At 41.4% G+C, this 23,972-nt stretch overlaps 1 protein-coding gene across 1 annotated transcript in view; it reads right to left on the reverse strand.

Moving 5' to 3' along the window:
• Positions 1 to 23,972, reverse strand: part of CAMK1D (calcium/calmodulin dependent protein kinase ID) — a gene marked incomplete at both ends in the record, with an annotated part of 221,070 nt that overhangs the window by 126,536 nt on the left and 70,562 nt on the right. Inside the window, one exon of the mRNA XM_079538119.1 lies at positions 1,670 to 1,801. Within this exon, the coding sequence (XP_079394245.1) occupies positions 1,670 to 1,801 (132 nt within the window). The remainder of the gene's footprint in view (positions 1 to 1,669; positions 1,802 to 23,972) is intronic.

Below are 23,972 nucleotides of genomic sequence, written 5' to 3' on the forward strand. Positions count from 1 at the left end.
GCATCTCATACTGTTCTGCCAGTGAAGGGGCTATGGGGACACAAGAAGCTGGGAGGGGACGGGACCAGGACAGCTCATCTGAACTGGCCATAGGGATATTCCATACCAAACAACATCACTCAAAAAAACCTTGAAAAACAGTGCCGTTGGCTGGGGGAGCAGCTCCTGCTTGGAGACTGGCTTAGCATCGCTTGGTGGGTGGTGAGCAATTGTGTGTGTGTCACTTGTTTATATATATATATACATACACACATTATTATCATTGCTTTTTTCTCTCTTCCTTTTCTGTCTTAATAAATAGTTTTCATCTCAGCCCATAAGTTCTATTTTGTTGTGTTGTTTTTTTTTTAATTATTCTCTCCCCACTCCCATTTGGGGCAAACAACTCTGTGGTGCTGAACTACCTGCCAGGTTAAACTACTACACCCACTCCATCCCCTGCCACTGCAGTGAGAATAGCCCAGCCCAGATGCTGCATTCTCTGCTCTTAAACCAATATATACGAGTATCAGGGGAAAGACCCAGATACACAGTGAATGTTTCAAGCTGCTCAGCATCCATTACTACCTGATCATGAAGATGGCAGAGGTTTGGGCTTAATGACAGGTTCATAGTATCTCCACATAGCAAGCCAGCACAGCGCATTTATCACAGAGTGTACACTGTATTGACCTGATATGGGTCTGGCCATGGGAAAGCAACAGCAACAAGTGCTTGTGCCTGTTTGGAACCTCACTTCTTTACCTCTGCTGAATAGAATCCCTTCTGCCTACTGACATGGCCAAGTTTGCCCTTGAATTTGCTGCTTCATCTTAGGCTGTCTGAGCATTTAGCACATAAATATCTATTCAGTTTTAAAGATTCATGATCAGTTTTGTTCAGACAAATCACTGTGCTCAAACAGTGAGCTATCAGCTTCTACAAGACCAAGAGCTGGGGCAAGAAGCTGGGGACAGCAGTGCAGCAGGCATCAGATTGCTCCAGTCCAGTGTAGACTTCTGTATAGTTGTACTACGATTTCAGTGAAAAGAAAAGTTGCTGTTAGAAGAATAGAACAGATTATATGGACCAATCCTAAAGTCACTAATCTTTTTCCATTAATTAGAAAGAAATTCAAAGATGACAAGTTCAAATCAGGTGAGATGAATGCAACCTGCCTTAGTTATGTCTTACACTCATGGACAGGAAAGAATTGCACATCATGGACAATTCTGATAGAAAGAAGTTGCCCTGGGATGTTCCTTCCAGATATACTTCTCCATGGTATGGGAGCCTACCACCATCACCTACAGCCATCTGTAGCATCTATAAGTTTGATAGCAAACAGTGTATAATCTGCACTGAGCACTTGGAAAGAACAACCCTGCTCTTACTGTGCTCAAAGCCGGTGACCCAACTGCTGACATTATTAGTGGGAAAGGGCTTTGCAGGCCATCATAGGTTTTAACTCCTCTTCAACGTCACTTTGCAATCATCTGGACTGGCTTAATATAAGAGAAAACCAGAGCATCTCTCAAAACATTTTCAGCCTCATTTAATCGCGGGTGTTCTTGTCTGCCTGTGACAGGCTGAACAACCTACCAGTCACACTTGTCAATCATTGCTCCTGTTTCTTCAGTGCAGGAGCATAAGGGAAACAAAGAAGCAGAAATGAAGGTCTGGTACTTACTTCCTCAGGACAGCAATTTCATTCTCTATGCTGCTTTCCTTCCCCTTCAGTGCCTTCTTGGGAATGCACTTGACTGCAAATAGTTTCCCACTAGCTCTTTCTTCAGCCAAAACAACTTCAGAGAATGCACCCCTGAAGGAAGAAAAGACAAGAAAAGCTCAGGTTTTAAGCACTGTCATTTCTTTGGAAGCTGTTAATTGAAATTAGGCAATCGAATCTCGTTCTGGTGGGTTTTGCTAGCTGCAGTTGTTAATCACAGCAATACCATTACGGAAACACAGTGAAAGATGCTCTAGCATACGCAGACATTTACGTTCACACAAAATACGAAAGGCTTACCAAACCCAACAATATTGATAAAGAACTGTAATCCAGCAGAGGTTTGAGCAAAGGCTAAAAATGTGAAAGCACCACTTTCACATACAGGGGACAGCTGATCAATGATGCACTTTTCCTCTTTCTGAGGTTTTTGGAGGTTGAATTTGCAAAGTCCCCAGGAGTAAAGGGACCTCACTGACCACCAGAGGTCAGAGCCTCCGCTGTGCTCCTCCCTGGCAGCCCCGAGCATCTCCTCACCCTTCCTCACTCCTGACTCACAGGGAGGCAAAATTCTTCTCTGCACACAGAGTTATTCCACAGAACAAACGGCTGTGTAATCGCTAAAGCCAAACAATCGGATTAAATCACAGGTCCAAATGGCCGCCTGAACAGCGGCCTCCCCGCAGTTGCCCCAGAGAGGATTACACAAATAAAGGATGGAGAAATACCATCACACAGCAGCCAGTCACTAACTGCTAAGAGTGGGCAGTGCTTTACCTTCATTAGGTTATTCCGTAACAGTATCATTGACTGCACTCTTCCTCCCAAGCATCTGCAGCTGACTAAGAGGCCAGGAATACATTACAGGCCTACGTGCTTTTACTGTTCTCAAACTGCTTTTGTAGTCCTTGAGCATCACTGGGACACTGAGCAGGATTAGCTCATCACTGTTTTAGCACTGAGGTACTGGGCAAGGCAGTGCATTGGCCTGCTAAGGACCAGCAAATCCCCTTCACTGAAGCACCTGACTTGCCCAAAAAGCACCAGAGAACCACACACTTGTCTAACCAGATCCTAAACTAATTCCACCAGCAGAGAATTGTAGAATGGCTTGGGCTGGAGGGACATCAAAGCCCATCTGCCTCCAACCCCTGCCATGGGCTGGTTGCCCCCCATCAGCTCAGGCTGTCCAGGGTCCCATCCAACCTGGCCTTCAGCACCTCCAGGGATGGGGCATCCACAGCTTCTCTGGGCAGCCTATGCTGGTGCCTCACCATCAGCAGAAGGATCATATTTTATATACAAAACACAGAAGAGGCAAGACAATAGGTTACTCTGTTCTACATAACTCTCTAAGAAGAAAGCTAAGGAGCAGGCTAAGCAAATCCACCCCTGATCCAGTCCGCTCCTAAAATGATAATATTTGACCACATTTTGCTACCACACTTTCCCTACCTTTGATTGTGATCTGATTTTTGGGTGGTCCTGTACGGAGCCTGAAGTTGGACTCAATCTTTCTGAGTCCCTTCCTGCTTGGGATATTCTATGATTCATTTCCCATGCTCATTGTTTATCTAGATGTTTACTGATCAACAGAAGTGTTTCCTGGCCAGGCGCTTCAATGACACAGTCAAGCATCCATGACCTCACCACCACTTCCCAAGTTGCAGAAGAGCTGAATGAATTGAGCCAATGGATAATTGAAGTGGGCAGAAAGAAGAGGATGCTGCTCTGGAAAGAGATGCCTGTTTACACAGAAATACTTTGGCCATTAACAATAACTTGGAAAAGAGACAGGAAGTTTAGGAATTTGTTAAAAACGATTTTTGCAAACTGACAGTATGCCTCCATGTGGCAGTGAATGCTTTGCCTCATTTTTTGGTAAAAAGGACAAAAAAAGAGCCAGACTCATTCATGCTACTCTGCAGGAATGACTTTGTTTTCTACTTTGTATGTTATCTGCCATGGCATGTCATAGCATCATGGACTCCAGCTGCTGGAGTAACAAAAATGAAAATTAAGCCACCCAATGTATTTTTGAAGACTATTCTTTACTTTCCTATCATCAATGGTCCTAATTATTTTGTTCATTAGTTCCTTTCTCCTGACCACCCTGCTTGGGACAGTCAACAGCAGAATTGCAATAAAATCTTTTTTTTCTGAGAAGTCTTAAGTCTCTTCAGTGCTAATTGGTTTTGGCTTCAGAAACTCACAGGGCAGCTCCCAGCTGTGTTTCATGAACTCCTTAAGTCCTATCTGCTCAGGCTTTCACCAGCTGTATCTTAAACAATCTTTTTGCCTGTAGTTAAGTGCTGTGTAAAGCAGCAGTATATCCATACTGGTCATTTACTGCTCACATAGCCCTCTGAATGTTTACAGTGCTATAAAACACGGAGCTTCCATTCTAATCTGGATTTCATTGCTGTTCTAAGACAACAAAATAAATGAAATCCCTTTATATCCCTCTATGCAATATACCCAGCTTTGGGAAATGTCTATGTTTCAGCTGGGTTCATCATTTTGCTGCATTTCTTTTGCCACATACCAGGGCAGCCATGGGGTTGAAAGAAGACACTGTAAATTTAAATGCAATGTTTGGGAACTCTGAGATATAATCATGAAAAACAATCCCATATCCCCTTAACAGCCTTTAAAGCCTCATTAAAGCATGAAATGAGCTGAACCTCATCTAAAGCGTTCACACACATGCCAGCCCTTGGCACTGATGGTCCACAGCTCCTGTGGTCACAGAGCAAGGGGGAGGAAATGAAGTGAAGCAATGGAAGGAAAGAGAAAGGAGGGAAGAGATGCAGAGAGAGATCAGAAAGTTAAAGGGATAGGAAAGAGAGGTATAGGATAAGAATAAAGAAATGGCAGAAGAAAGCATCAGCAAGCAAAAAGCAGCAAAGACACTACTGCAGTCTGCTGGAGTCAAGGGAGAGTCAGAAATAACAGCATATGGATGGACAAGTGATTATCTTAATTTCAAACACATTGTTGAATACACCCACACTTAATAGTTCATTTCAGCCCCCCACTGAATCCCTCTTGTCTTATACACGAATAGGTAAACATTAAAGTCAGCAGAACAAGGCTGCTCATTTTCTTTCTAGCAATAATATATCGTACAGAAATTCTCCACCTTCTCAGAAGACATTCCCAGAACTACCAACATGGCAGGCTTGCTAAAGAAGACATTCACCTAGAAGAATTAATGTGCCCTTTAAAATCAAAATGTTAATGAAGGCAGCAATTTATCTGTGAGAGTTCATTACTTTATTTTATTGAGGGTTAAAATGATTTGCGTTCAAAGTTCTGCCAAAATGTCTGGGGTTAGAAAATGGGGGGTTTTTAATTCTCCTTCCCCAGTAAGATGTGGGGCAATATTTATTTTTACACTGTGACACAGATTTATTTTTTTTTAAGGCCAGAGAGAAGAGGTTAATTAATTTAAAGTTATGATTTCAAATGGTATCTGCAGTGGTTGGGATGATCCATGCCCAGCAGCTGGGAAATGTCTAATGGCTACCTTTCCAACAGATCTCAGGACTCGGGCCTTTGTCCTCTGAACTAGGGCTTTCAAACCCCCTCTTATTGTAAACTAAGAAAATAACACAGTTTTGAGGAAGAGGGGCAGTAGTGCAAATGGGTACGCAAGAAACTTCTGCAAAAATTAAACCACCTTGTTAGGTGCCAAAATAGAAGTGCAGCAATTGAACCCGTTTCTGAAAGTTATGACCATGTTATCATTTACCCTAGAGGACCAGCTCTTTTCTAGTTTCTAATTAAGGCACTGGATAATTTTATGATCTAGAGCCTTTTTATATGACTTAGGAACAGTGTAAAAGGAAAAAAAAATGACCTGACTTGTGACTTTGAGATAATGGCAAATTCTGGAAGGCGGCTGAGACCTTCTGACGTCTCATCTCATACTTATGGACCAAGCAGTATCCTCTGCAATGACAATATTTATGGTTCTAATTTTCTTAAACTGTTTTTCATTCCATTATTTTATTTAATCTAGGTATACAGATTAGGATTTTGAGGTTACCACTGGAATGAATGGTGTTCATAACCAAACAGATTGGATTTTTAGTGGCATGGTTTTATGGGTGTGGTGGTGATGGGTTGACAGTTGGACTGGATGATCTTTGTCTTGTTCAGCTTTAATGATTCCATGATTCTCTGTTAGAAAGCAGAGGCTGCAAGACCAGGTTATCCTGAAGACCAAAGCAAAATTAAGGCCAAATAACTTTTTTTCATCTGTGGGAATAATTACTTAGTACACTTAATTTCAGAAATTCAATGAACAACAACACAGTTCAACAATGAACTGTGACAGCAAATCTGTTGACATTCAGCAAAAAAAAAATACTCCTGTCACAGAAACACTGACAAATGAAGACAAAGAGTTGATGGAGAGATAAAACTTAATTTTTCCATTTGCAGAGACCTCCATGTTGAACAGTTTTCCACTGCATTAGCAGGTGCTCTATCACACTAAATCAACAGACATAGTCAGGAAACAGATTTCACATCTTCAGTCGGTGTATAGCTAATGTTCTTAATTATAGTACAGTTTGCCTTCTCTGTGTACTTTGCCCCATGGAAAAAATTAGTGAACGCTCATGGTTTGAAAAATATACCACATCCATCGGGAAGTCACTTCGAGATGGGAGACTAACAAATGAGTGAAACCAATCAAACCGAAAAAGCCATTTCCATAGCATGGCTTTGGTAACCACATATCAATTCTGCTCCTCAGCACCCCAGAAAAAAAAACAGCATTGAAATAGCTGCCCAGACAGGGACAGGTATTTAAAGAAAAAATCTTTCCTGGCACTTGTACAACTTTACCCATGGCCCTCAAGGAGTAACTGAGGGATAAGCTCAGGTTATATGTATAATCACCATATACAGAGGAATTTCTGGTCCTGCAGAATATTTTCCTATTAAAACATTTTTCATCAAAAATAATCTTTTTTTTTCTTTTTTTTTTCCTTAAATCTTCTGCTCAGTCATTTCTGTACAAACATCCTCACTCTCTGAAATTCCAGACTTTTCCCAACAGAAACCAAAATCAAGACTGGAAATAAAGGGTTTTTGCTCCAAAGTCGTGTCTGTGAATTTTCTAAGGTTTACAGTGAAATTTTCAACAGTTCAGGATTACCTGAATGAAAAGGTAACAAAACCAAGGTATGGAGGGTGTTTTCACCCAGCCATGAACAGAGGAGACTCTTGGGACTGTTACATGTGGTACAGAAGTCAAATATTGCTACAGGTTCCCAGCAGCTTAATGTAAATATATGTGAAAGTAAACACGCATACCGGTCTGTTTGCTGCCATCTATTCTTCAGAGGACAAATGCTTTTTCTAGCTATTTTCATCCATCAAACATACCATCCCAACCCTGCAGCCCCTTCTACGGCAATGCTTCCTTCACCTCTGCAAACACAGGAGGACCATGATTAATACTCCATTAACATTGGTGTTTTCAGTCTCACTACTTATTTAACTTCCATCAGACCAGCCAAACCAAAAATGCTCTTTTCTACCTTGGGGCAAGGTAAATCTCTTCTGCAACTCAGCTGACAATCAGGACTGTGTCTGACCTGGGATCCCCTCTCTATGTCTGATCCTGACCCATTCCTGCAGGAATGACCCACAGAACTGCTGGTGTCCCATGCTGAAGCTGCGATTACAAGTTCTAGATGATAAACAGCACTTTTTGAACTGTGTCCAAAACACTGTTGATATAACTTGGTGAACACACAAACAACAACAAGGGGCAAGGGCCGAAAATGCTGTTTGTTGAACGTTCCTGTACAAGAGCAGCAGCTTTCTGTACCACTGAGACATCTCTCTGCTCCCCAGACCACTGTCCCATGCCAATACTCTCAGTACTTTGCCCAAGCTAGGACTTTAGGACCATTGGAGTTAAACATTTGTCTGCAGGTTAAATGGCCACTTAACCATAAGCCAAGAGGAGCCTGGGAATTGGCATGCATGGGGACAGACCGTGTGTCCTTTAGTTCAGGACCTCATCTCTCCCACAACCTTGTTGCTCCCCATCTAGTACAGCTTCTGGGGAGAGGAACCACACCAACACAGATCTCTGCTGGGGCTCATAGCTACAACCATAACAGAGATTATGGAAATACTTCTTTACTCAGAGGATGGTGAGGAACTGGCACTGCTGCCCCGAGAAGCTGTGGGTGCCCCATCTCTGGAGACATTCAAGGCCAGGTTGGAAGGGGCCCTGGGAAGCCTGATCTGAAGGGGGCAACCAGCCATGGCAGGGGGCTTGTAACCAAATGATCTTTAAGTTCCCTTCCAAAATCAGCCATTCCATAATTCTACGATCATACTCCAGGTAGAGATTCTTCTTCATCCTCCTTATAAGCAACTACTTTAGTTTTCTCCCAACCACTACCACGTAACTCACCACAATGGAACAAGAGGCATGAAGCTGTGTGTAATCACCAACAGTGTTTGGATTTAACTTCTACTTTCTTGGTGACTGTTATCTACAATTACAACAACAGCTTAATGTTTTGACTATTTTTGTCACCAGTCAGCTGCAAGAATATAATGGCACTTTGAGGCTTATCATTATTTCTTGGTTTTGCTCCTCAATACTTAAAACTCTCCGAGAAAAAAACAAAAAGCAACTAGAATTAAGACTGAAAATCCATCAGCTACTTAGAGAAGAGAGACTTCTGTGAAACCATCAAACACCAATTTAAAGTTGCATGTGATAAAGCATGAAATTATGACACTCCTACAACAGCAGAATGAAGGCACCAAAGCATATGAGCATGGAGCAAGAAAAGCTGGTATGCACAGAGCAGGACAAGGATTTGGTGCCATAAAACTTTGGCTCAAAAGTGAGTAATTCACATAAAACTCAGAAACTAAGCTAAAAAGAAAGTTTCTGTAGAAACTCTCCCCTTTACTGAGATGAAATAATTTGTTTTGGCTGCCTGGTGTATGCTAATTCAATAGGAAGTTATGCAGTCTGTTCTAGGACAGAGATGCATGGATGCTAAAAAGGGAAACTGGCCCAGCACAGATTCCCAATCATGTTTGTTATAACAGTCCTCTTCTTTCCTGAACTATTTGCTCCTTTCTGGTTAATTCTGACCCCTATTAGAAAAGGAAGTGCTGTCTTTAAAGGCCGATTACTTATTTTTCAGCCTCTGTGACAGTCACAGTAAAGCTATCCAGAATCAAAAGCAAAACACATACTTTCTGTAATGATCTCTTCCTTCTAATATACATTTCACAATTGTGCTGTTAAGCACTTTATTTTCCTGATGATCAATTTCTTTCCAAACATTTAAGTGCTTTTTTTTTTCCCTTTCGTCTTACAAGATGAAAGGAGCTCATTGTCTCCCTGGCAGCATTCTCACAGGGAATTAATTTTTGTTTTTCTAATAATGACCTCAAACCGTTATTGAGGTGTAAGTGATCTCCATAATGCATTCTCATCTTCTGACACTGATATTTGCAGGGTTGATTACAACGCATCTGATTTCTGGAGATCTTATCTGGCCATATAAGCTAAATTACACCAATCTGGAAAAGCATGTTTCTTCCTCTTCCTCCACATGGAAACGTAAAAAATTATCTGGCACACCATGGCACTCTACAAAGAGGCTGGATAAATTTAGGAGCAGATGGATGACACTGCAACTTTCATAGCAAAGCAGAGCATAGGTAAGATTAAACTAGCAACTGTCTAAAGAGGAAGTAACTTAACAGTTGGGTCTAAACCACATGAAACTCCAGTTTATCCAGGAGTTTTACCTAAAGGTGTTTGGACCTTCACAAATCCAAGTTCCATTAGCATGCACAGCACCTCTTGATTTCACATGCTATCTCTTTATAATGCAGAGCCTAAGCATCAGTTCTGGTGATCTTCCTCAGTAATTAAAAGCAAACAGCAACATTACTTGTAGTTCTCAAATGCTGACCCTGTTTTTCAGGAACTGTATGATCCATTCTACAAACAAGGGAGCTGAGGAACAGAAACCACATAGGCTGATTCTTCTTAAGTAGCTACTCATTTAAAACCCAAGAACTTTACATAATCTAAAAGGACACCCTTTACAATCCCTTTTGTACTCAACAGAGGACAATCTCCAACAGATAATTACATTCCATTCTAAAATATATTGAGGGAAGCATGCTTTGATCATGCTTAAGTCCTTTCCACTGACAGTCCCATTCTCCATTTGACTCTGGGCAGACATCATCTGAGATGCCCAGAGACTGGTGCCATGAGCTAAATGGTGCCTAAGAGCTGCAATGTCAGCCATGGGAAAGCTTACTTCAGGGGAAAGTTGAGCTTGACCACCCAGAATTAAACTTCTCTGGCCTCATCTACATGGATATTGATGACATCTGAGCTATTTCCCCATGGCTCACATGACAGACAAGAGATGGCCAATACAGCAGTGCTGTCAGCTTGTTTTGGGGTAACTAACAGTGGTCAGATGAAACACATCCTAAATACATCACTCAGTCTTCATTGAGAGCAATGGAAACCTTGGGGGAGAGGCCTTAACTGAAATGTCTTAACTGTCCTTCTAATGCACAAGACCTGAGTATGCAGAATAATGATACATTCAAATCAAAGCTAGGATTAGCACTTATAAGACTTCTATACCCATGAACACAGCACACTTCCTGCCTATTTCAAGGACAAATTTAGATAATCAGATCATGTAACCAAGGCACATCTCCTAGGATCTGCCTCTTCCAGACTAATCGTGTGGACCCAACCTACAGCCCTGAACCAGAACACTCCCCACAAGCACAATGAGCTGCCACTGAAAGAAGAGACCACAAAGTTCAGAGCTGTCGCATGCACAGCTGAACAGTTCTCATTGTGTACGAGCCCTTCTGTGCCTCTATGAAACTTTAATTGGCTTGTTCTCATCCTGTTGTTAACCATCCAGCCGGTCTTGCGTATGTAACTGTTTTAAATATTTGGACTAAAAATGATGTGTATTTTGTATCCTTGCCCACTCCAAATGGTAGCTTAGAGTTTAAAAATAAAGAATTAGAGAGTGATGGGGAGTGTGAGACAACTCAATACAATGGAATACAAATTGTTTTGTAGGAACAATAGATAGGAAAAGCCATTGCAAGATAAAAAGATCTCCATCTGAAACCTTACTTTCAATAGCCACCTCTTAAAATTCCACAAGAGTGTTTGCTTGCCTTCTCCCCAGCCTCTTGACATATGGCTTCATGTCTGAGCTGAAGGATGTTAAGAAATCTTAGCAAACTAGTCTGCCTAGTAACCAGCAAGCTTGAAAACAAACATTTTGGCAAAGATTATTTCAGCACAATTGTATGCAGAAGTTACCAGGCACTTCTGAAACTCACAGATACTTCTGCTAGAAGAATTGCCACACACTTTCCACACGTGCAAGCCTCAGTCCTGTTTATTAAAATCTCAGTTCAAAAATAGATTTTTCCTTTCAGAGTTGGTTCATGAGCAATTTCTCCATAGTTTAAGGTGCTGTGTTGGGACTACTGACAAAACAGGTGCAGCATCAGCAAGTCTTTCTTCCACTAAACCTACGTGCCTCTGCTCTGATTCTGAAGGAGCATTTTCATGTCACAGAGTTACAACGGGACTGGCAAAAAGGCAATTCCCCAAGTGATCTAAGCAATCAGAAGCTTGCACCAGCTTCCACCAAAAGACAATGTCAGGAGGGAAGACCCTCCAGCATGGCAGCCCTGCACCAAAGCATCTGAGCCCATTTGAGAATCACAGAAAAAAGACAGATCTCAACACTGAGGGAGGCGAGTCTGTTCCATGGAAGCCATCAGTCACTGAGATCTCTTTCACATAATCCATAAAAGACATAGATTCCTACTCATAAGGCGATGAAGACTGAAGACTTCTGTGTCTGCCTGTGCAAGCTGGCTACTGATTGTCACTTGACTCATCAAAGCTGTGATAAACTGCCCAGGGCTTCAGCTCACAGCAGTAACATTTGCCCATGCAGGGCTACACATGCCTTTGTTTTCATCTCTTCTTCTCCAGTGTGCAGCAGTACAAAAGAAACCATCTCAGTGTTCCAACCAGTTCACAAACACCAACAAAAGTACACTGTTGCATATGGGTGGCCTTCTGTGTTGGAAAACTTTGGCAGAAACAACCCGACAGCAACTCTGATTTCCTTTATCTGAAGTGTAATCACAGCACATCGTAGCCCCATAACACAAAGAGGGGTTTCCTAGGAGATGGCTGCCACGCTCCCTACCTATTTCTAAAAATGAATTTTCTGAGAACTCATTTCCATTGCAGGCTGACATGTTACACACAGACCACGCTCCTCAGTCATTGCATGGGGCCAGGCATCCCAGATCAGACCACAGAGCAGGTCCCAGCAACACCAAACCTACCCAGTGAGATGGATGAGGGTGGGGAAAGGGGAACATAGCTCTGCAAACCTGACACAAATAAATTCAGTGCTTCTTTGGAAGCTGTTTTGTAACTATGAAGATGAATCAAGAGAAAGAGGTATGTTACTCTCCCAGGTGACACTCTCACCAGTGGGTGAAAGTCCTCCTGAGGGTTCACACAAGAGCACTGCAGAGTGGTGAGAAATAGTGGGATAAAAAGAATTTCTCTCCCACTGTAGTGTAAAGATTATCTGGGAGCCAATTCCCCATGCAGGTTAAAAGATTATTAAAAAAAAAAAAAAAAAGGAAATCCAGAAATATGGTCTGCAGGGACAATTCTGGTTACCATCCTTGAAAGGGCTTTCCAGGGAAGGAAGGATGAACACCTGATCCTGCCAGTACATGCACAAATTGTTCCTTGGGGTCATTTTAGGAATAGATCAAAATGAAACAGTGCTTCTCCCCAGTATGATCAGATGGGAGATGAACTATGAGTAAATAAGCTTTGAGCCCTTTAAAACATGACTGGCTGAGAGGATATATGTGAAACTGTCAAAGTAGCAGGAAAAGCATGATACTTCCTTGGGGAAAACAGTTTTGCTTTCTACTATGACGAAGAATCTAATTTGATTCTAAATTTTTTTTAGAGCCCTTTCCCCATCAAAATATTTCCATTTCCAAGCAATCCATAAGTCATTCCAAGCAAATGGAGACTTGAGGATCTAAATTGTGAAGTCACTTATTGTTCATGAAAAATCCTTTTTCATAGAACCAAAGAACCATAGAATGGCTTAGGTTGGAAGGAACCTTAAAGATCATTAAACTCCAACCCCCCCCACCAGCTCAGGCTGCCCAGGGCCCTTCCAACCTGGCCTTGAACACTTTCAGGGATGGGGCATCCACAACTTCTCTGGGCAGAGCTTTACCTGGTTAAAGGAAGACATGATAAACTCTCAACAGGGTCTGACCAGTCCAAGCTATTTTTTATTTTTATTTTTTTTCCCAGTAACAGCCAGTAACAGATATAGTGTAAGAAATGGAGCTCATGTAGCTGAAAAGCCTTCCTCCAGTATATCTCCCAAACTTCCAGCTGTCAGCAATCGAGAAAAGGAATCTCTTTTCAAGCAACAGTTGCACTGACCCATAATGTACTAGCTACCTAAATTCTACTGCTCTGTATAATTCATTTTATTGAGCCTTCATCTACACCTCGAATTTCACAGCTTCCTGTAGATTGAGCTTTGTTGTTTGGGCACAGATTATAGGAGAAAACAGTTCTTCTCATTTGTTCATTTTATATTTGCTGCCAAATACTTTCCGTAACTCCCTCTTAGAGAACATTTTAAAGATGTTAAGCAGCAAACTGCTCTCCCATGTCATGTAGTGGGTGTTTTATCACAAAAATACTGAACAGTTTTAAAACCAAGGCTAGAGATCTGTTCTAAAAACGATCAACAAAGAAAAGGGTTTGCAGAACTGGATTCCCCTTTGCTTTTCAAGGCAAGAAACTTGACATACTGTTGGACATACATGAAATAAAACCCAAACTCTTCAGAAAGAAGTGCTATATCTTTGTGCTAAATCTTCAGTGCAGTGTTTTATTTGGAAAGGAGAACTATAAAAATGAGGAAACTTGTTAGCAAGAAGGAAGAAGCTCTTAGGAGGCAGAGACAGAGAGTTAACACTTGCAGGAGGCATAAGGGCTGTTTCAAAACAACACTCAAAGTTCAGAACAAATCTACACCGTGTAAAAAAAAAAACGAAAACACAACTTGAGAAACAGAGAAGACTGACAGACAAAGCATCTGGGCAAGAGGAACTATGAGAAAACAGCATCCTCAAAATCAGAAATTGTGTCCAAATGAGCAAATGGAACAGATTCTAAGTTCCAGTGGGCATAGTCTAAAAACATCAAAAGGCAGAAAAAAAACATTTGAACAGTAAGTTGCGAGAGGCAGAAAATTCAGTAAAGACTTTCTTGCACAAATCAGAAGGCAGAACTGTACCAAATGTTGTACTGAGGGACGTGGTTTAGTGGGGAAATATTAGTGGTAGGTTGCCAGTTGGACTGGATGATGATCTTGGAGGTCTTTCCCTGTGATTCTGTCACTGGTGGATGAGGATGCAATCAAACGTAAGAAGCATGAAATAACCCACATGACAGCAGCAAAACAAATGACTTTTGGGCTGAATCTGTGCACATTGCAGAGAGATTTGGGGAGGTTCTTATGCTGGAGACTTTCTTAACAGTGTTGGTAGAAGGGGTTATAGTCTGGACTGATCCAACCATTCTAGTGAGACTTATGGGTAACAGTATTGCAGCTCTAATCTCAGGACTACATTTCTTGATTAAAGCATTAGGGGTACTCAAAAATAAATAATAGCTTATGTGATACAACTTTCAAAAGGCAGTTCAAAGCAACAATTCAGGGAACTCCAGATTAGTAAATTTGGTGTCAGCAGGTAAGCAAAAGCTATAATGAAGAACATCCCTCTAGAAAAGGACAGAACTACTGAACATCTGGAACAGCATGACATACTGAGGAAAAGGACCTTTGAAAAAGCAATGCAGTGAAGCACTCTGGAGGAGTCAACATATATGCAGATGAAATCATGTTGATGTATTGCTTATATTTGAAGGAGTGCACCAACATAAGCTCACTGAGCAGCTTAGCTGTTATTGGACAGGAAAAGCTTGTTGCATGGATAAAGAACAGGTGAAAAGACAGAAAAGAGCAATGAACAAACAGTAAATCCATTAAATATTAAGTGTTAAGGATGGCTAAGAAAGCAGCTCACCAGCCCAAAAGCTGAATGTTTTTGTGGGACGTGGCAGAATCAGGGCAGGAGACAGCACTGACTGCAGATATGAAACAGCTCTGTTACTAGAGATTAGTGAAGGAATTGGAACTCTTCAGCTTCTTCAGGAAGAGACAACTGACTGAATGCTAAAGGCATACTCACAGCATTATAACAATCTCATTACTGTTAAATGCTGACCTATACTTTTCACCCCACACATCTGTCACTGGCTGCAGGGATGGGACACCAGAAGAGCTGCATTTTTGCCCTGACCTTGTACAGTTGCTCCTGTGGTCTATGACTGTGGTAGAGTCAGCAGCAGCACACGTAACAAATGGGCATGTAGAATACTGGGGAGTCAAGTTCAGCATTGACACCAATATAAGAACGTCTTTAGGGTTAACTGATAGCAAAAGCAAGGAGAAGAACATGTTCAATTCCAATGAGATCACTTCCACCTAAGAAGCCTAGTCTGGATGTCTAGTAATAAATACCACCTCTGACTTCAGGGGAATTATCAGAGCAGAAAATTACCACAAGATGTCCAGAGAGAACACAGCTTTGCAAGTCTATCACATACCTGGGGAGGAAAGGGCCTTTGTGATCTTATTAGACTGATCTCTCTGGAATAAATACAACCTCTGTCTTTCTCTAATCTGTCTTTAAAAGAATCACATGTTGCATCTTTTACTGCCAGTGCAGATAACAGGGGTCTCATTGCAGCATTAAAGGAGACATGACACTAATTAAAATAAAGGTCACATCCCAAGACTTAGTTACAATATCCTAAATGACAAACAGCAATTCTCCTTTGTGTTCCTTCAGTTAGAATAGCCCAAAACTTCGATATTGCTCATGCATTAATCCTTGCAACATCTCTACAGGATTAGGCAGCTCTGTCACTGGCACGAAATGCATGGGAAATTGGGCAGAGAGGGAATAAAACAGACAAACCCCAGATTCTCTTGGTACAACATCCACTACTTAACTGGAAGAGCATCTTACATTCTACCAGATGGCAGCAGACCTGCTTTCACCATAGACCACTTAACTCTCCCTTCCTCCTGTATTACAGGCTGCTGTCCCAAAATCACACCATTCAAAGTATGGGCAAAAGCACAGTTCTTCCCTCGAAGAGCAATCCAATAAAAATCTTGCTGTCTCTACCATCTTGACATGAAAACCTAAAATTTCAGAAGTGTTTCTTGCTTTCTACATCACACATTACTACACGTGCAGTAAGCCAGACACATTGTCAACTCACTAAGTCGGACAGTTAAATAAACTTTCTTATTGGGTCCCATGCCTGAGAGACAATCCAGTTTCCTAACTTTAGCAGTGTAAATAAACTACAGGTGAGCTGCCATCAGAGGTTTTATAAGGAAGCAAATCTTTTCACTTTGTTGACAAAAGCTTCAGAGTGGCTTTTATTACACTTGAACATGAGCAGGTGTTCATATTTAACTTGTTTTTGCGGGACTTTTTTAATTCTGAGATGCATATAGTGATTGAGAATTACTGTTTATTCATTTTTGTGTAATAGGAGAAGCATTTCATCTGTCTCATCCATATTTAATAGCTCCAGGCACAACAACCACAAAAGGTCTACTTTTCTCCCACTAGGGAAAAACATTATTATTACTAGTACCAGTACCATGACTACATCTGTATTCTGAAATTATTCATCTTCAGCTTTCTACACTATTTCTATGTTACCTGTAAGCAAGATCCTTTCCCAGTGCTTATCCACGTAACCATGCTGATGCAGCTGTATGAATCTGTGGTATGTTGAGTCACACTGGCTGAAGACAGAGCCAGTTGAAATCTCCTCAGCAATGTAAGTCAAATGATTAAATTTTTCTGCCCTCAGGATGGGCAGGGGCCCCTTGGAAGGCCCTGGGGGCGTTCAAGAAAAGGGTAGATGTGGCACTGAAGGACATAGTTTAGTGGGCATGGTGGGGATGGTTTGATGGTTGGACTAAATGACAATAGAGATCTTTTCCAATCTAAATGATTCTATGTTTCTATGAAAGCTACACATTCACCACTCCTGCTGTTATGAGGAAGGTGGCATAGAAAGGTATCTGCCGACCTTGCCCACTCCCTTCTCCAGAATGAGCTCAATCGTGTGCATTTTCACACTTCCTATTCTTGATACACATAAAGTAGGTGGTGGGGTCAGAAACAGATCCTGATCCATATTTCACCCATGCCTAGAGCAGACCCTTGCTAACACCATCTAGCCCAACCATTGACTCAATCCCCGTCATGCACACTAATCACGTCCCTCAGTGCCACATCCATCCTTTCCTTGAATACCTCCAGGGATAGTGACCCCACCATCTCCCTGGGCAGTCTGTGCCAATGCCTTCTCTCAGAAAGATCAGAACCTATGATGCACTTGTTTCCAGCATCTACCATGCCATCCCCATCCCAGCAGCCTCCCACGTGACTCCATGCAATCACACCTCTAATTGTACCACAATGCTGCTCTCTCTGGGACGGCACGCTGCTGTTTAATTTATAAACATCAATTTGGAAACATAATGCAGTGAAAAATTACCCACATCAGACAAAGAGCAGTTCTCAGTTATGAATAGGTAAGAAGGTAACAAAAATAACTAAGTACAAAACAAAGAAAGAGAGTGGAGGAATGCAGGCAACCCTTTAATGCAACCTTTCCAAATGTTACACACAATTGATTTTCATCCATTTAAATGGAAGGGAATGGGTAACTGTGTGGCAGGTGTAATATCAGATAGGACATCACAGAGACTGTTCCTGTCTGGGAACTTATTTAATATTTAAGTCTCAATTAACAAATAGAATTAAGTTGACATTTAAAAATCTAAACAAAACACTTGAAGCTCTTTAAAAAGCTTCTCTAAAAGCTATTTTTTACTCTATGAACCTGTTCATTTTTTGCATTTGTAATAACACTTTGTTTTGCCCATCTACCGTGGAAAATATTCAGTGCTGCCTGTGGGTGAGGAGTCACTACTCTGGGCCAAATCAAAGGGCGGTCCAGGAAACATCCCCTGGCTCTTAACAAACATTAGCATTAAAGAAAAAATAATAATAATAAAAAGAAAGAAAATATGTAAAGACCCTTCACCTGATTCACTCTCCTGGTTTCCCACAGTCAGCCAAGCAATCTGCTATGTCTCTGCAGAGACAAGCAGTGCAAGAGAGCAGGCCTCTTCTTCCTGGTAACTAGTGATAGAACAAGAGGTAATGGCCTCAAGTTGTACCAGGGGAGGTTCAGGAAGGATATCAGGAAATATTTCTTCTCATAAAGAGCATTGGAAGGCATTGGCTCAGCTGCCTAGGGAGGTGGTGGAGTCACCATCCCTAGGGGTGTTCAAGGAAAGGGCAGATGCAGCACTGAGAAACATGCTTAGTGGGCATGGTGGGGATGGATCAATGGTTGGATCAAGTGACCAGAGTGGTCTTTGCCAACCTTAATGATTCTAAGAGCAGGCTTCAGGTGGTGTCAGCTGCAGCCTGTTGACGTTATAGGCTTGTTCTATTTTCTGTCTATTTTCTATCCCCCTCTGCTCTCTTACAAGTTTTCTGATCCCCAGTATATAAGACATCCATTGAGAAGGTGGGTTTAGTTCAGCTAGGGCTGTGCCATGCTATGTCACTAGCTTGTGTCTACATCAGAGGAATTGTAAAAGCATCACTGCAGGGCTATGACAGAGAATGTCAGACTTGGGAAAGCTTCTTCTGGCATGTTACATAGATACTGGTTTGTTCCTTCAAGATGGACCATTCTATTCTTTGAAAACCTTTGGGTTGATCTAATCCCTACTAACATACTGCTTTACATTGTGTCAGGGAACAAAGTGTAGAACGTGCTTGCACCACAAATAATTGACTTGGCTGACTCCATTGCTTCAAGTTCTTCCAGGTTTTCATAGAATCATAAAATGGCTTAGGTTGGAAGGGACCTTAAAGATCATTTAGCTCCAACACCCTGCCATGGGCAGGGCTGACAACTACTGGATGATTTTTGTCTGTGTGCAAGCAATGCCAGTGTGCATGCTGGAGAGCTTGTTTTCCATATGTTGTCATACCAAAACAGTCTTCTCATTGATGTCACCTCATGATCAGTGAACCCAACTTCAAGCCCAAGCTCTGTATTCCAACATCAGCAGGAGGCTCATTAATTATCTAGCATGGGAAGCTCCAGCATGAATTCAAAGTGCTTCCATGGAGGCAGGACTTGAGAGAACATCCAACATCTTAACCATCCCCTAAAACTGATCAAGAGTGGGACACAAAAGCACACCGAAGGTGGAAGGTGTCTCTAACCACAGAAGGGGGTTAAAATCAGATGATCTTTCAGAACCTCTCCAACCCACACCATTATGTGGTTCTATGATTTTCCCTGCATCAAAGGCTCAGGGCAAAGTTCCTAATTTCATCTGCTTCTGGGGAGTCAAGTTCAAGTTCCCACACTGATTCTTGCTGTGAAGGAAAGACATTTCTTATTTTTTTCATCCCCTTTCTGTATGTGATTAGAGATGGGCCCAGGAGACCAGGGTCTGCTGGTGAGAATTTCCCCTTTGATCAACTGAGAGAACTGTGAGAGTTTGTGCTTAAAGCCCTGCAGTCCAGCACATCCTCATTAGAGATAATCCTAAAATCCATGGTTTGAATGAAAATGTGAGCTTTTCAAGTACTTGGAAGGAGAACAGGGGAGTTTCTTGTTTTAGTAACACTGTTTAACCTGTCATATTTCATACCAACAACTGAGGTCAGGTTCTGCTTTTTTTCCCCCTTATTTCCAGATGAAGAAAGTAGAAAGAGTAGTTTTAAAAAAGGGACAAAATCTCCAGTGGGACATAGGTCAAATTCAGTTTGTTGCCTATGTTTCCCATGGGAAAATTTGCCAAAGAAAATTTAAAGTAAATCCAAGAGGCAAATGTAATGATCTCTGTCTGATTCATTTTTTTTTCTGGCTATTTACAGGGCATAATTTCCTCATACAGGAGGAGAAAGAGAGATCATATATCTCTGAGTTCCATAGATCCATCAGTAAGGAATGTTTCACCAACTTTATTCATTTTCAGGCTCCCTTCCCTGATCTTTCTTCCTCTTACTGTATGGTTAGACTGCAGTGCCTCTCAATGCAGAGCTGCAGAGTTGACTCACTACAGCTCCTTTTTCTGCTCCCCGGTCTCAATGAATTATTTAAAAGGGCACTGCTAAGTTGGAGGGAAGATATCTTCAAAAATAAAATACTTTTTCTTTTCTAAGTTCCAAACGGCACCTTAAACTATATATTTCAGAGGGGGGAATGACAGAATTTGTAAGGGACTCATTTTCTTATCGTTAATAATGTCCTTGGTTTTTTTTCAGTCATATTTCAGGCCAGACAACATGAATTCATCATCAGCTTCTAGACAACTTCACTCTCTGCTTTTCATGCACTTGCAGTAACGACATTGCCAAGTCTCATGTGTTTATCCTCACAATATCTTTGGGTATTTGTAGGCTTTTTTGTTTGTTTGTTTGTTTGTTTTGCAAAATCCGAGCTTGTAAAGATGTGAGTAATGCTGTGGCTCAGCTTTCATTTTTATTTTGTTTTCTTTTGGTATCTGCTGGCCTTCGTAGTTACAGGGAACTGTTTGACCACATAGCTCAAATAAATCCTAAAGGCTCAAAACAAAGGATGCTATTGTATTTTTTTTTACATAATATTGTTAGTTTTATGAAGATTTTTGGACATAGACTCAAACTTGACTTGTCTAGAGGGTTAGCATTAGCATCCAATTTTCTTCCATGATGCAGCTCTTTACAGTGAAAACATAAGTACAAGATGTCCACAGCTTATGATCTGTCTCCTTTTCCTTTCCTTTTCACCCCAGGCTTCAGGAGATACCATCTGTCAAAGCAGTGCAAGCAACAATAGTAAGATCTTTCCCAACTGATTGCAGCCTTAAGCCATGTGTGTCCACTGCCAGAGCATCTAGATGATACCAGATAAGAAAAAATACATGAAATCTAACACAGTGTGTACAACAGTAAGTTCTCAGCAATTCTGTGCTATAAAATGAGCAAAACCACAGTACTGATATTCAATTCATTATCAATATTTGAAGAGCTCATTGAAATTCAAAGCCTTGGAAAAAGGTGGGGGTTCTGCCACCATCACTAATCCATCGGTGGTAAGAAAGATGCTTAATATGCATCGTGGCACTGTGCACTGGAAAAGACAGAGATTTCTAAAAGCTAACATGGATTGGTCAGTATATTTATGTAAAACTCTTGTAAGAATGTATGTGGTTAAAAGTACCTGACTTGAATTGAAACAAAAAAGACGGAAAGATGGAAAGACAGAAAGACAGACAAATGGAAGGGAGGGAGGGAGGGAGGGAGGGAGGGAGGGAGGGAGGGAGGGAGGGAGGGAGGGAGGGAGGGAGGGAGGGAGGGAGGAAGGGAGAGAGGGAAGCAGGAAGGCAGGAAGGCAGGAAGGCAGGAAGGCAGGAAGGCAGGAAGGCAGGAAGGAAGGAAGGAAGGAAACCAACTCAGAACACACTGTTAGAATTTCTGTTGAAATCTTGTTATAGAATCCAGCAGTGCATCACCTCTCCAACAGAGCAATTCTCACAAGACGTGGGGGTTTAAAAAAAAGAAAAAAAAAGAACACTGTTCTATCAACCTACCTCCAGGGCATCTTTACACAAAGGTTTTTATTCACCTTTCAGCTTGAAATATTGTTTTCAATACCTTACTGAAAGGTAAGGATATTAAATATACATTGTAGTGCAGTTAATTCCAAAATTGCTCCACAGTGCATGTTGGGCAATACCCAGGAAGACATCCAAGCATCCAAGTACTGCTTGCGCCAGACTTGACCCTGGCTGTGTAAGCAGGGCTAAAACATCAACCACATAGGACAGAAATTATTTTCTTCATTTCTACTGCAAAATTGATGCAGTAGAGAACAATCAACAAACACACACACAAAAAAAATCTTCAGGTTCTGTCTGCATCTACTTGAGAAAGTTTAAGCAATAATGTGGGGTCTGGAGATGGGAACAGGAAGAGGAGAGGAGAGAAGCTGTGTGTTTTAAAAAGCTTTGTTTCTTGGAAATATGAATTTCAAATTTAGTTGATAGGCAAACAGAAAACTCGCTGAAATCATTCGTGGAAACCTGATGCCAGTGCTACCCAAATGCCCCTGCTGAAAGAAATCACAGATCAACTGAGGTTCTCTCACAAAGCTTAGTGAGACAACATACCTCCTATGAGGACTAATCAAATGGTGCTCAACCAAAATGAGGGCTCTAACAGAACCAGCACTCAAGCATTTCAGACCTCAGAATAATGCTCTGTCCCTCTGTGAGATGTTTCAGTATGAGCAATATGGCAGAAAGGCTGAAGATACACAGTGAGGTTATTTCTTCCAAGATGTGGTTCACAGAGCGAACTGCAGATTTTACTCAGTTAAGACAATTAATCCCTGGAATTAATGTGAACCTACCACTGGGCTTTGGGGATGCTTGCCTCTCTAATGGGACATAGCAGCCTTCAGAAACAGACCAAGGGTTACAAAATGGTTGAAGTTGGGAAGGACTTCTTATGATCATCTAGTCCAACAACCATAATAAAGCAACCTGTTACAACAGGTTGTCCAAAATCATGTCCAGCTGGATTTCAAATGTCTTCACAGATGGAGACTTTCTAAGACCTCTGGGCAACCTGTTCCAATGTTTGACTACCCTCAAAATGTTTTCTCACCTTCAGATTAACAAAACAGTTGTTTTTTCCATGGAATTTATATCAGTCCTCCCTGTCACATGGACTAGACCAGCATGGACAAAATGATCTTTTCTGTAGAACTGGAAGAGTAAATAAAGTCTGCACTGAAGTCAGGGTCAAAATACTGACTTTGAAAGACCAAGATTTTCACCCAGTTCATATACCTTTAATTAATGCACACAATATGCAGTTGGTCTATTTGTTCACATCATTGGTCACAATTCATAGAATCATAGAATGGCTTGGGTTGGAATGGACAATATAATCATCAGGTTTCAACCCCTCTGCCACAGGCAGGTTTGCCAACTGCTAGATCAAGTATTACATCAGATTGCTCAGAGCTCCACATCCAACCTGGCCTTAAATACCTCAGGGACAGAGCATCCACAACCTCTCTGGGCTCTTAATTAGGATTTTAAGAGAACCATAGAACAACTTAGGTTGGAAGGGACTATAAATAGCATCCCACTCCAGCTCCCTTGCCATGGGCTGGTTGCCACCATCCAGATCAGGCTGTTCAGGGCCCCATCCAACCTGGCCTTGAACAACTCCAGGGACAGGGTATCCACTGCTCCTCTGGACAGTTAGTAATTTGGCATAACACAAGATGCATAGTTTGTTAAAAAACAAAAACCACCAACCAATCAACCAAGCAAACAAACCCATCTTCTCTAGAATGAGTGTCTTGTCCTGTCTTTCTACACATCCCTCTACCATATGTTGCCTGGTCTTATTATACTTGGTCCTTTTTAATTACAAGATCTGTACAATATAGGGATCTTCAATTTGATTTTTCTCCAGAATAGAATGTGAACTAAAGTTACTCACAAATTACAGAGGAAAACATACGAACATTAAGCACTTGAAAAATGGGTAGGCATACAAAATAAAATGATTCTTTAGAGAATGATTGGCTACTGACTGGATAAATCCTGTCATTGTTCAAGTTAATAAAACAAATCTCTTGACAGGTGTTAAGATAATTTTTAGCAACATTACAAAGGCGTCACTACAGCTAGTGTTATTAAAAGCTTGATTAGTTATGAGAACAGGCTTATAGGTCTAAATCAAAGCTGCTAACTGAAGCTGAGGGATAATTGATGTTAGTAACTAGCATAAAAAAACCTTTAATTCCAAAGAAAACTATAAAAGGAAGAGGACACACAGGCTTGAAGCTAAGATAATAAAAGTGACTCTCATGTGCTTTCTGGCCTAGCTGAAACTGAGACCCTTTCTATGCAAAGAGGATCCTGTGGCATATGCT

The sequence above is a fragment of the Tetrao urogallus genome (assembly GCF_951394365.1).
Source record: "Tetrao urogallus genome assembly, chromosome: 1".
NCBI classification, from domain to species: Eukaryota; Metazoa; Chordata; class Aves; order Galliformes; family Phasianidae; genus Tetrao; species Tetrao urogallus.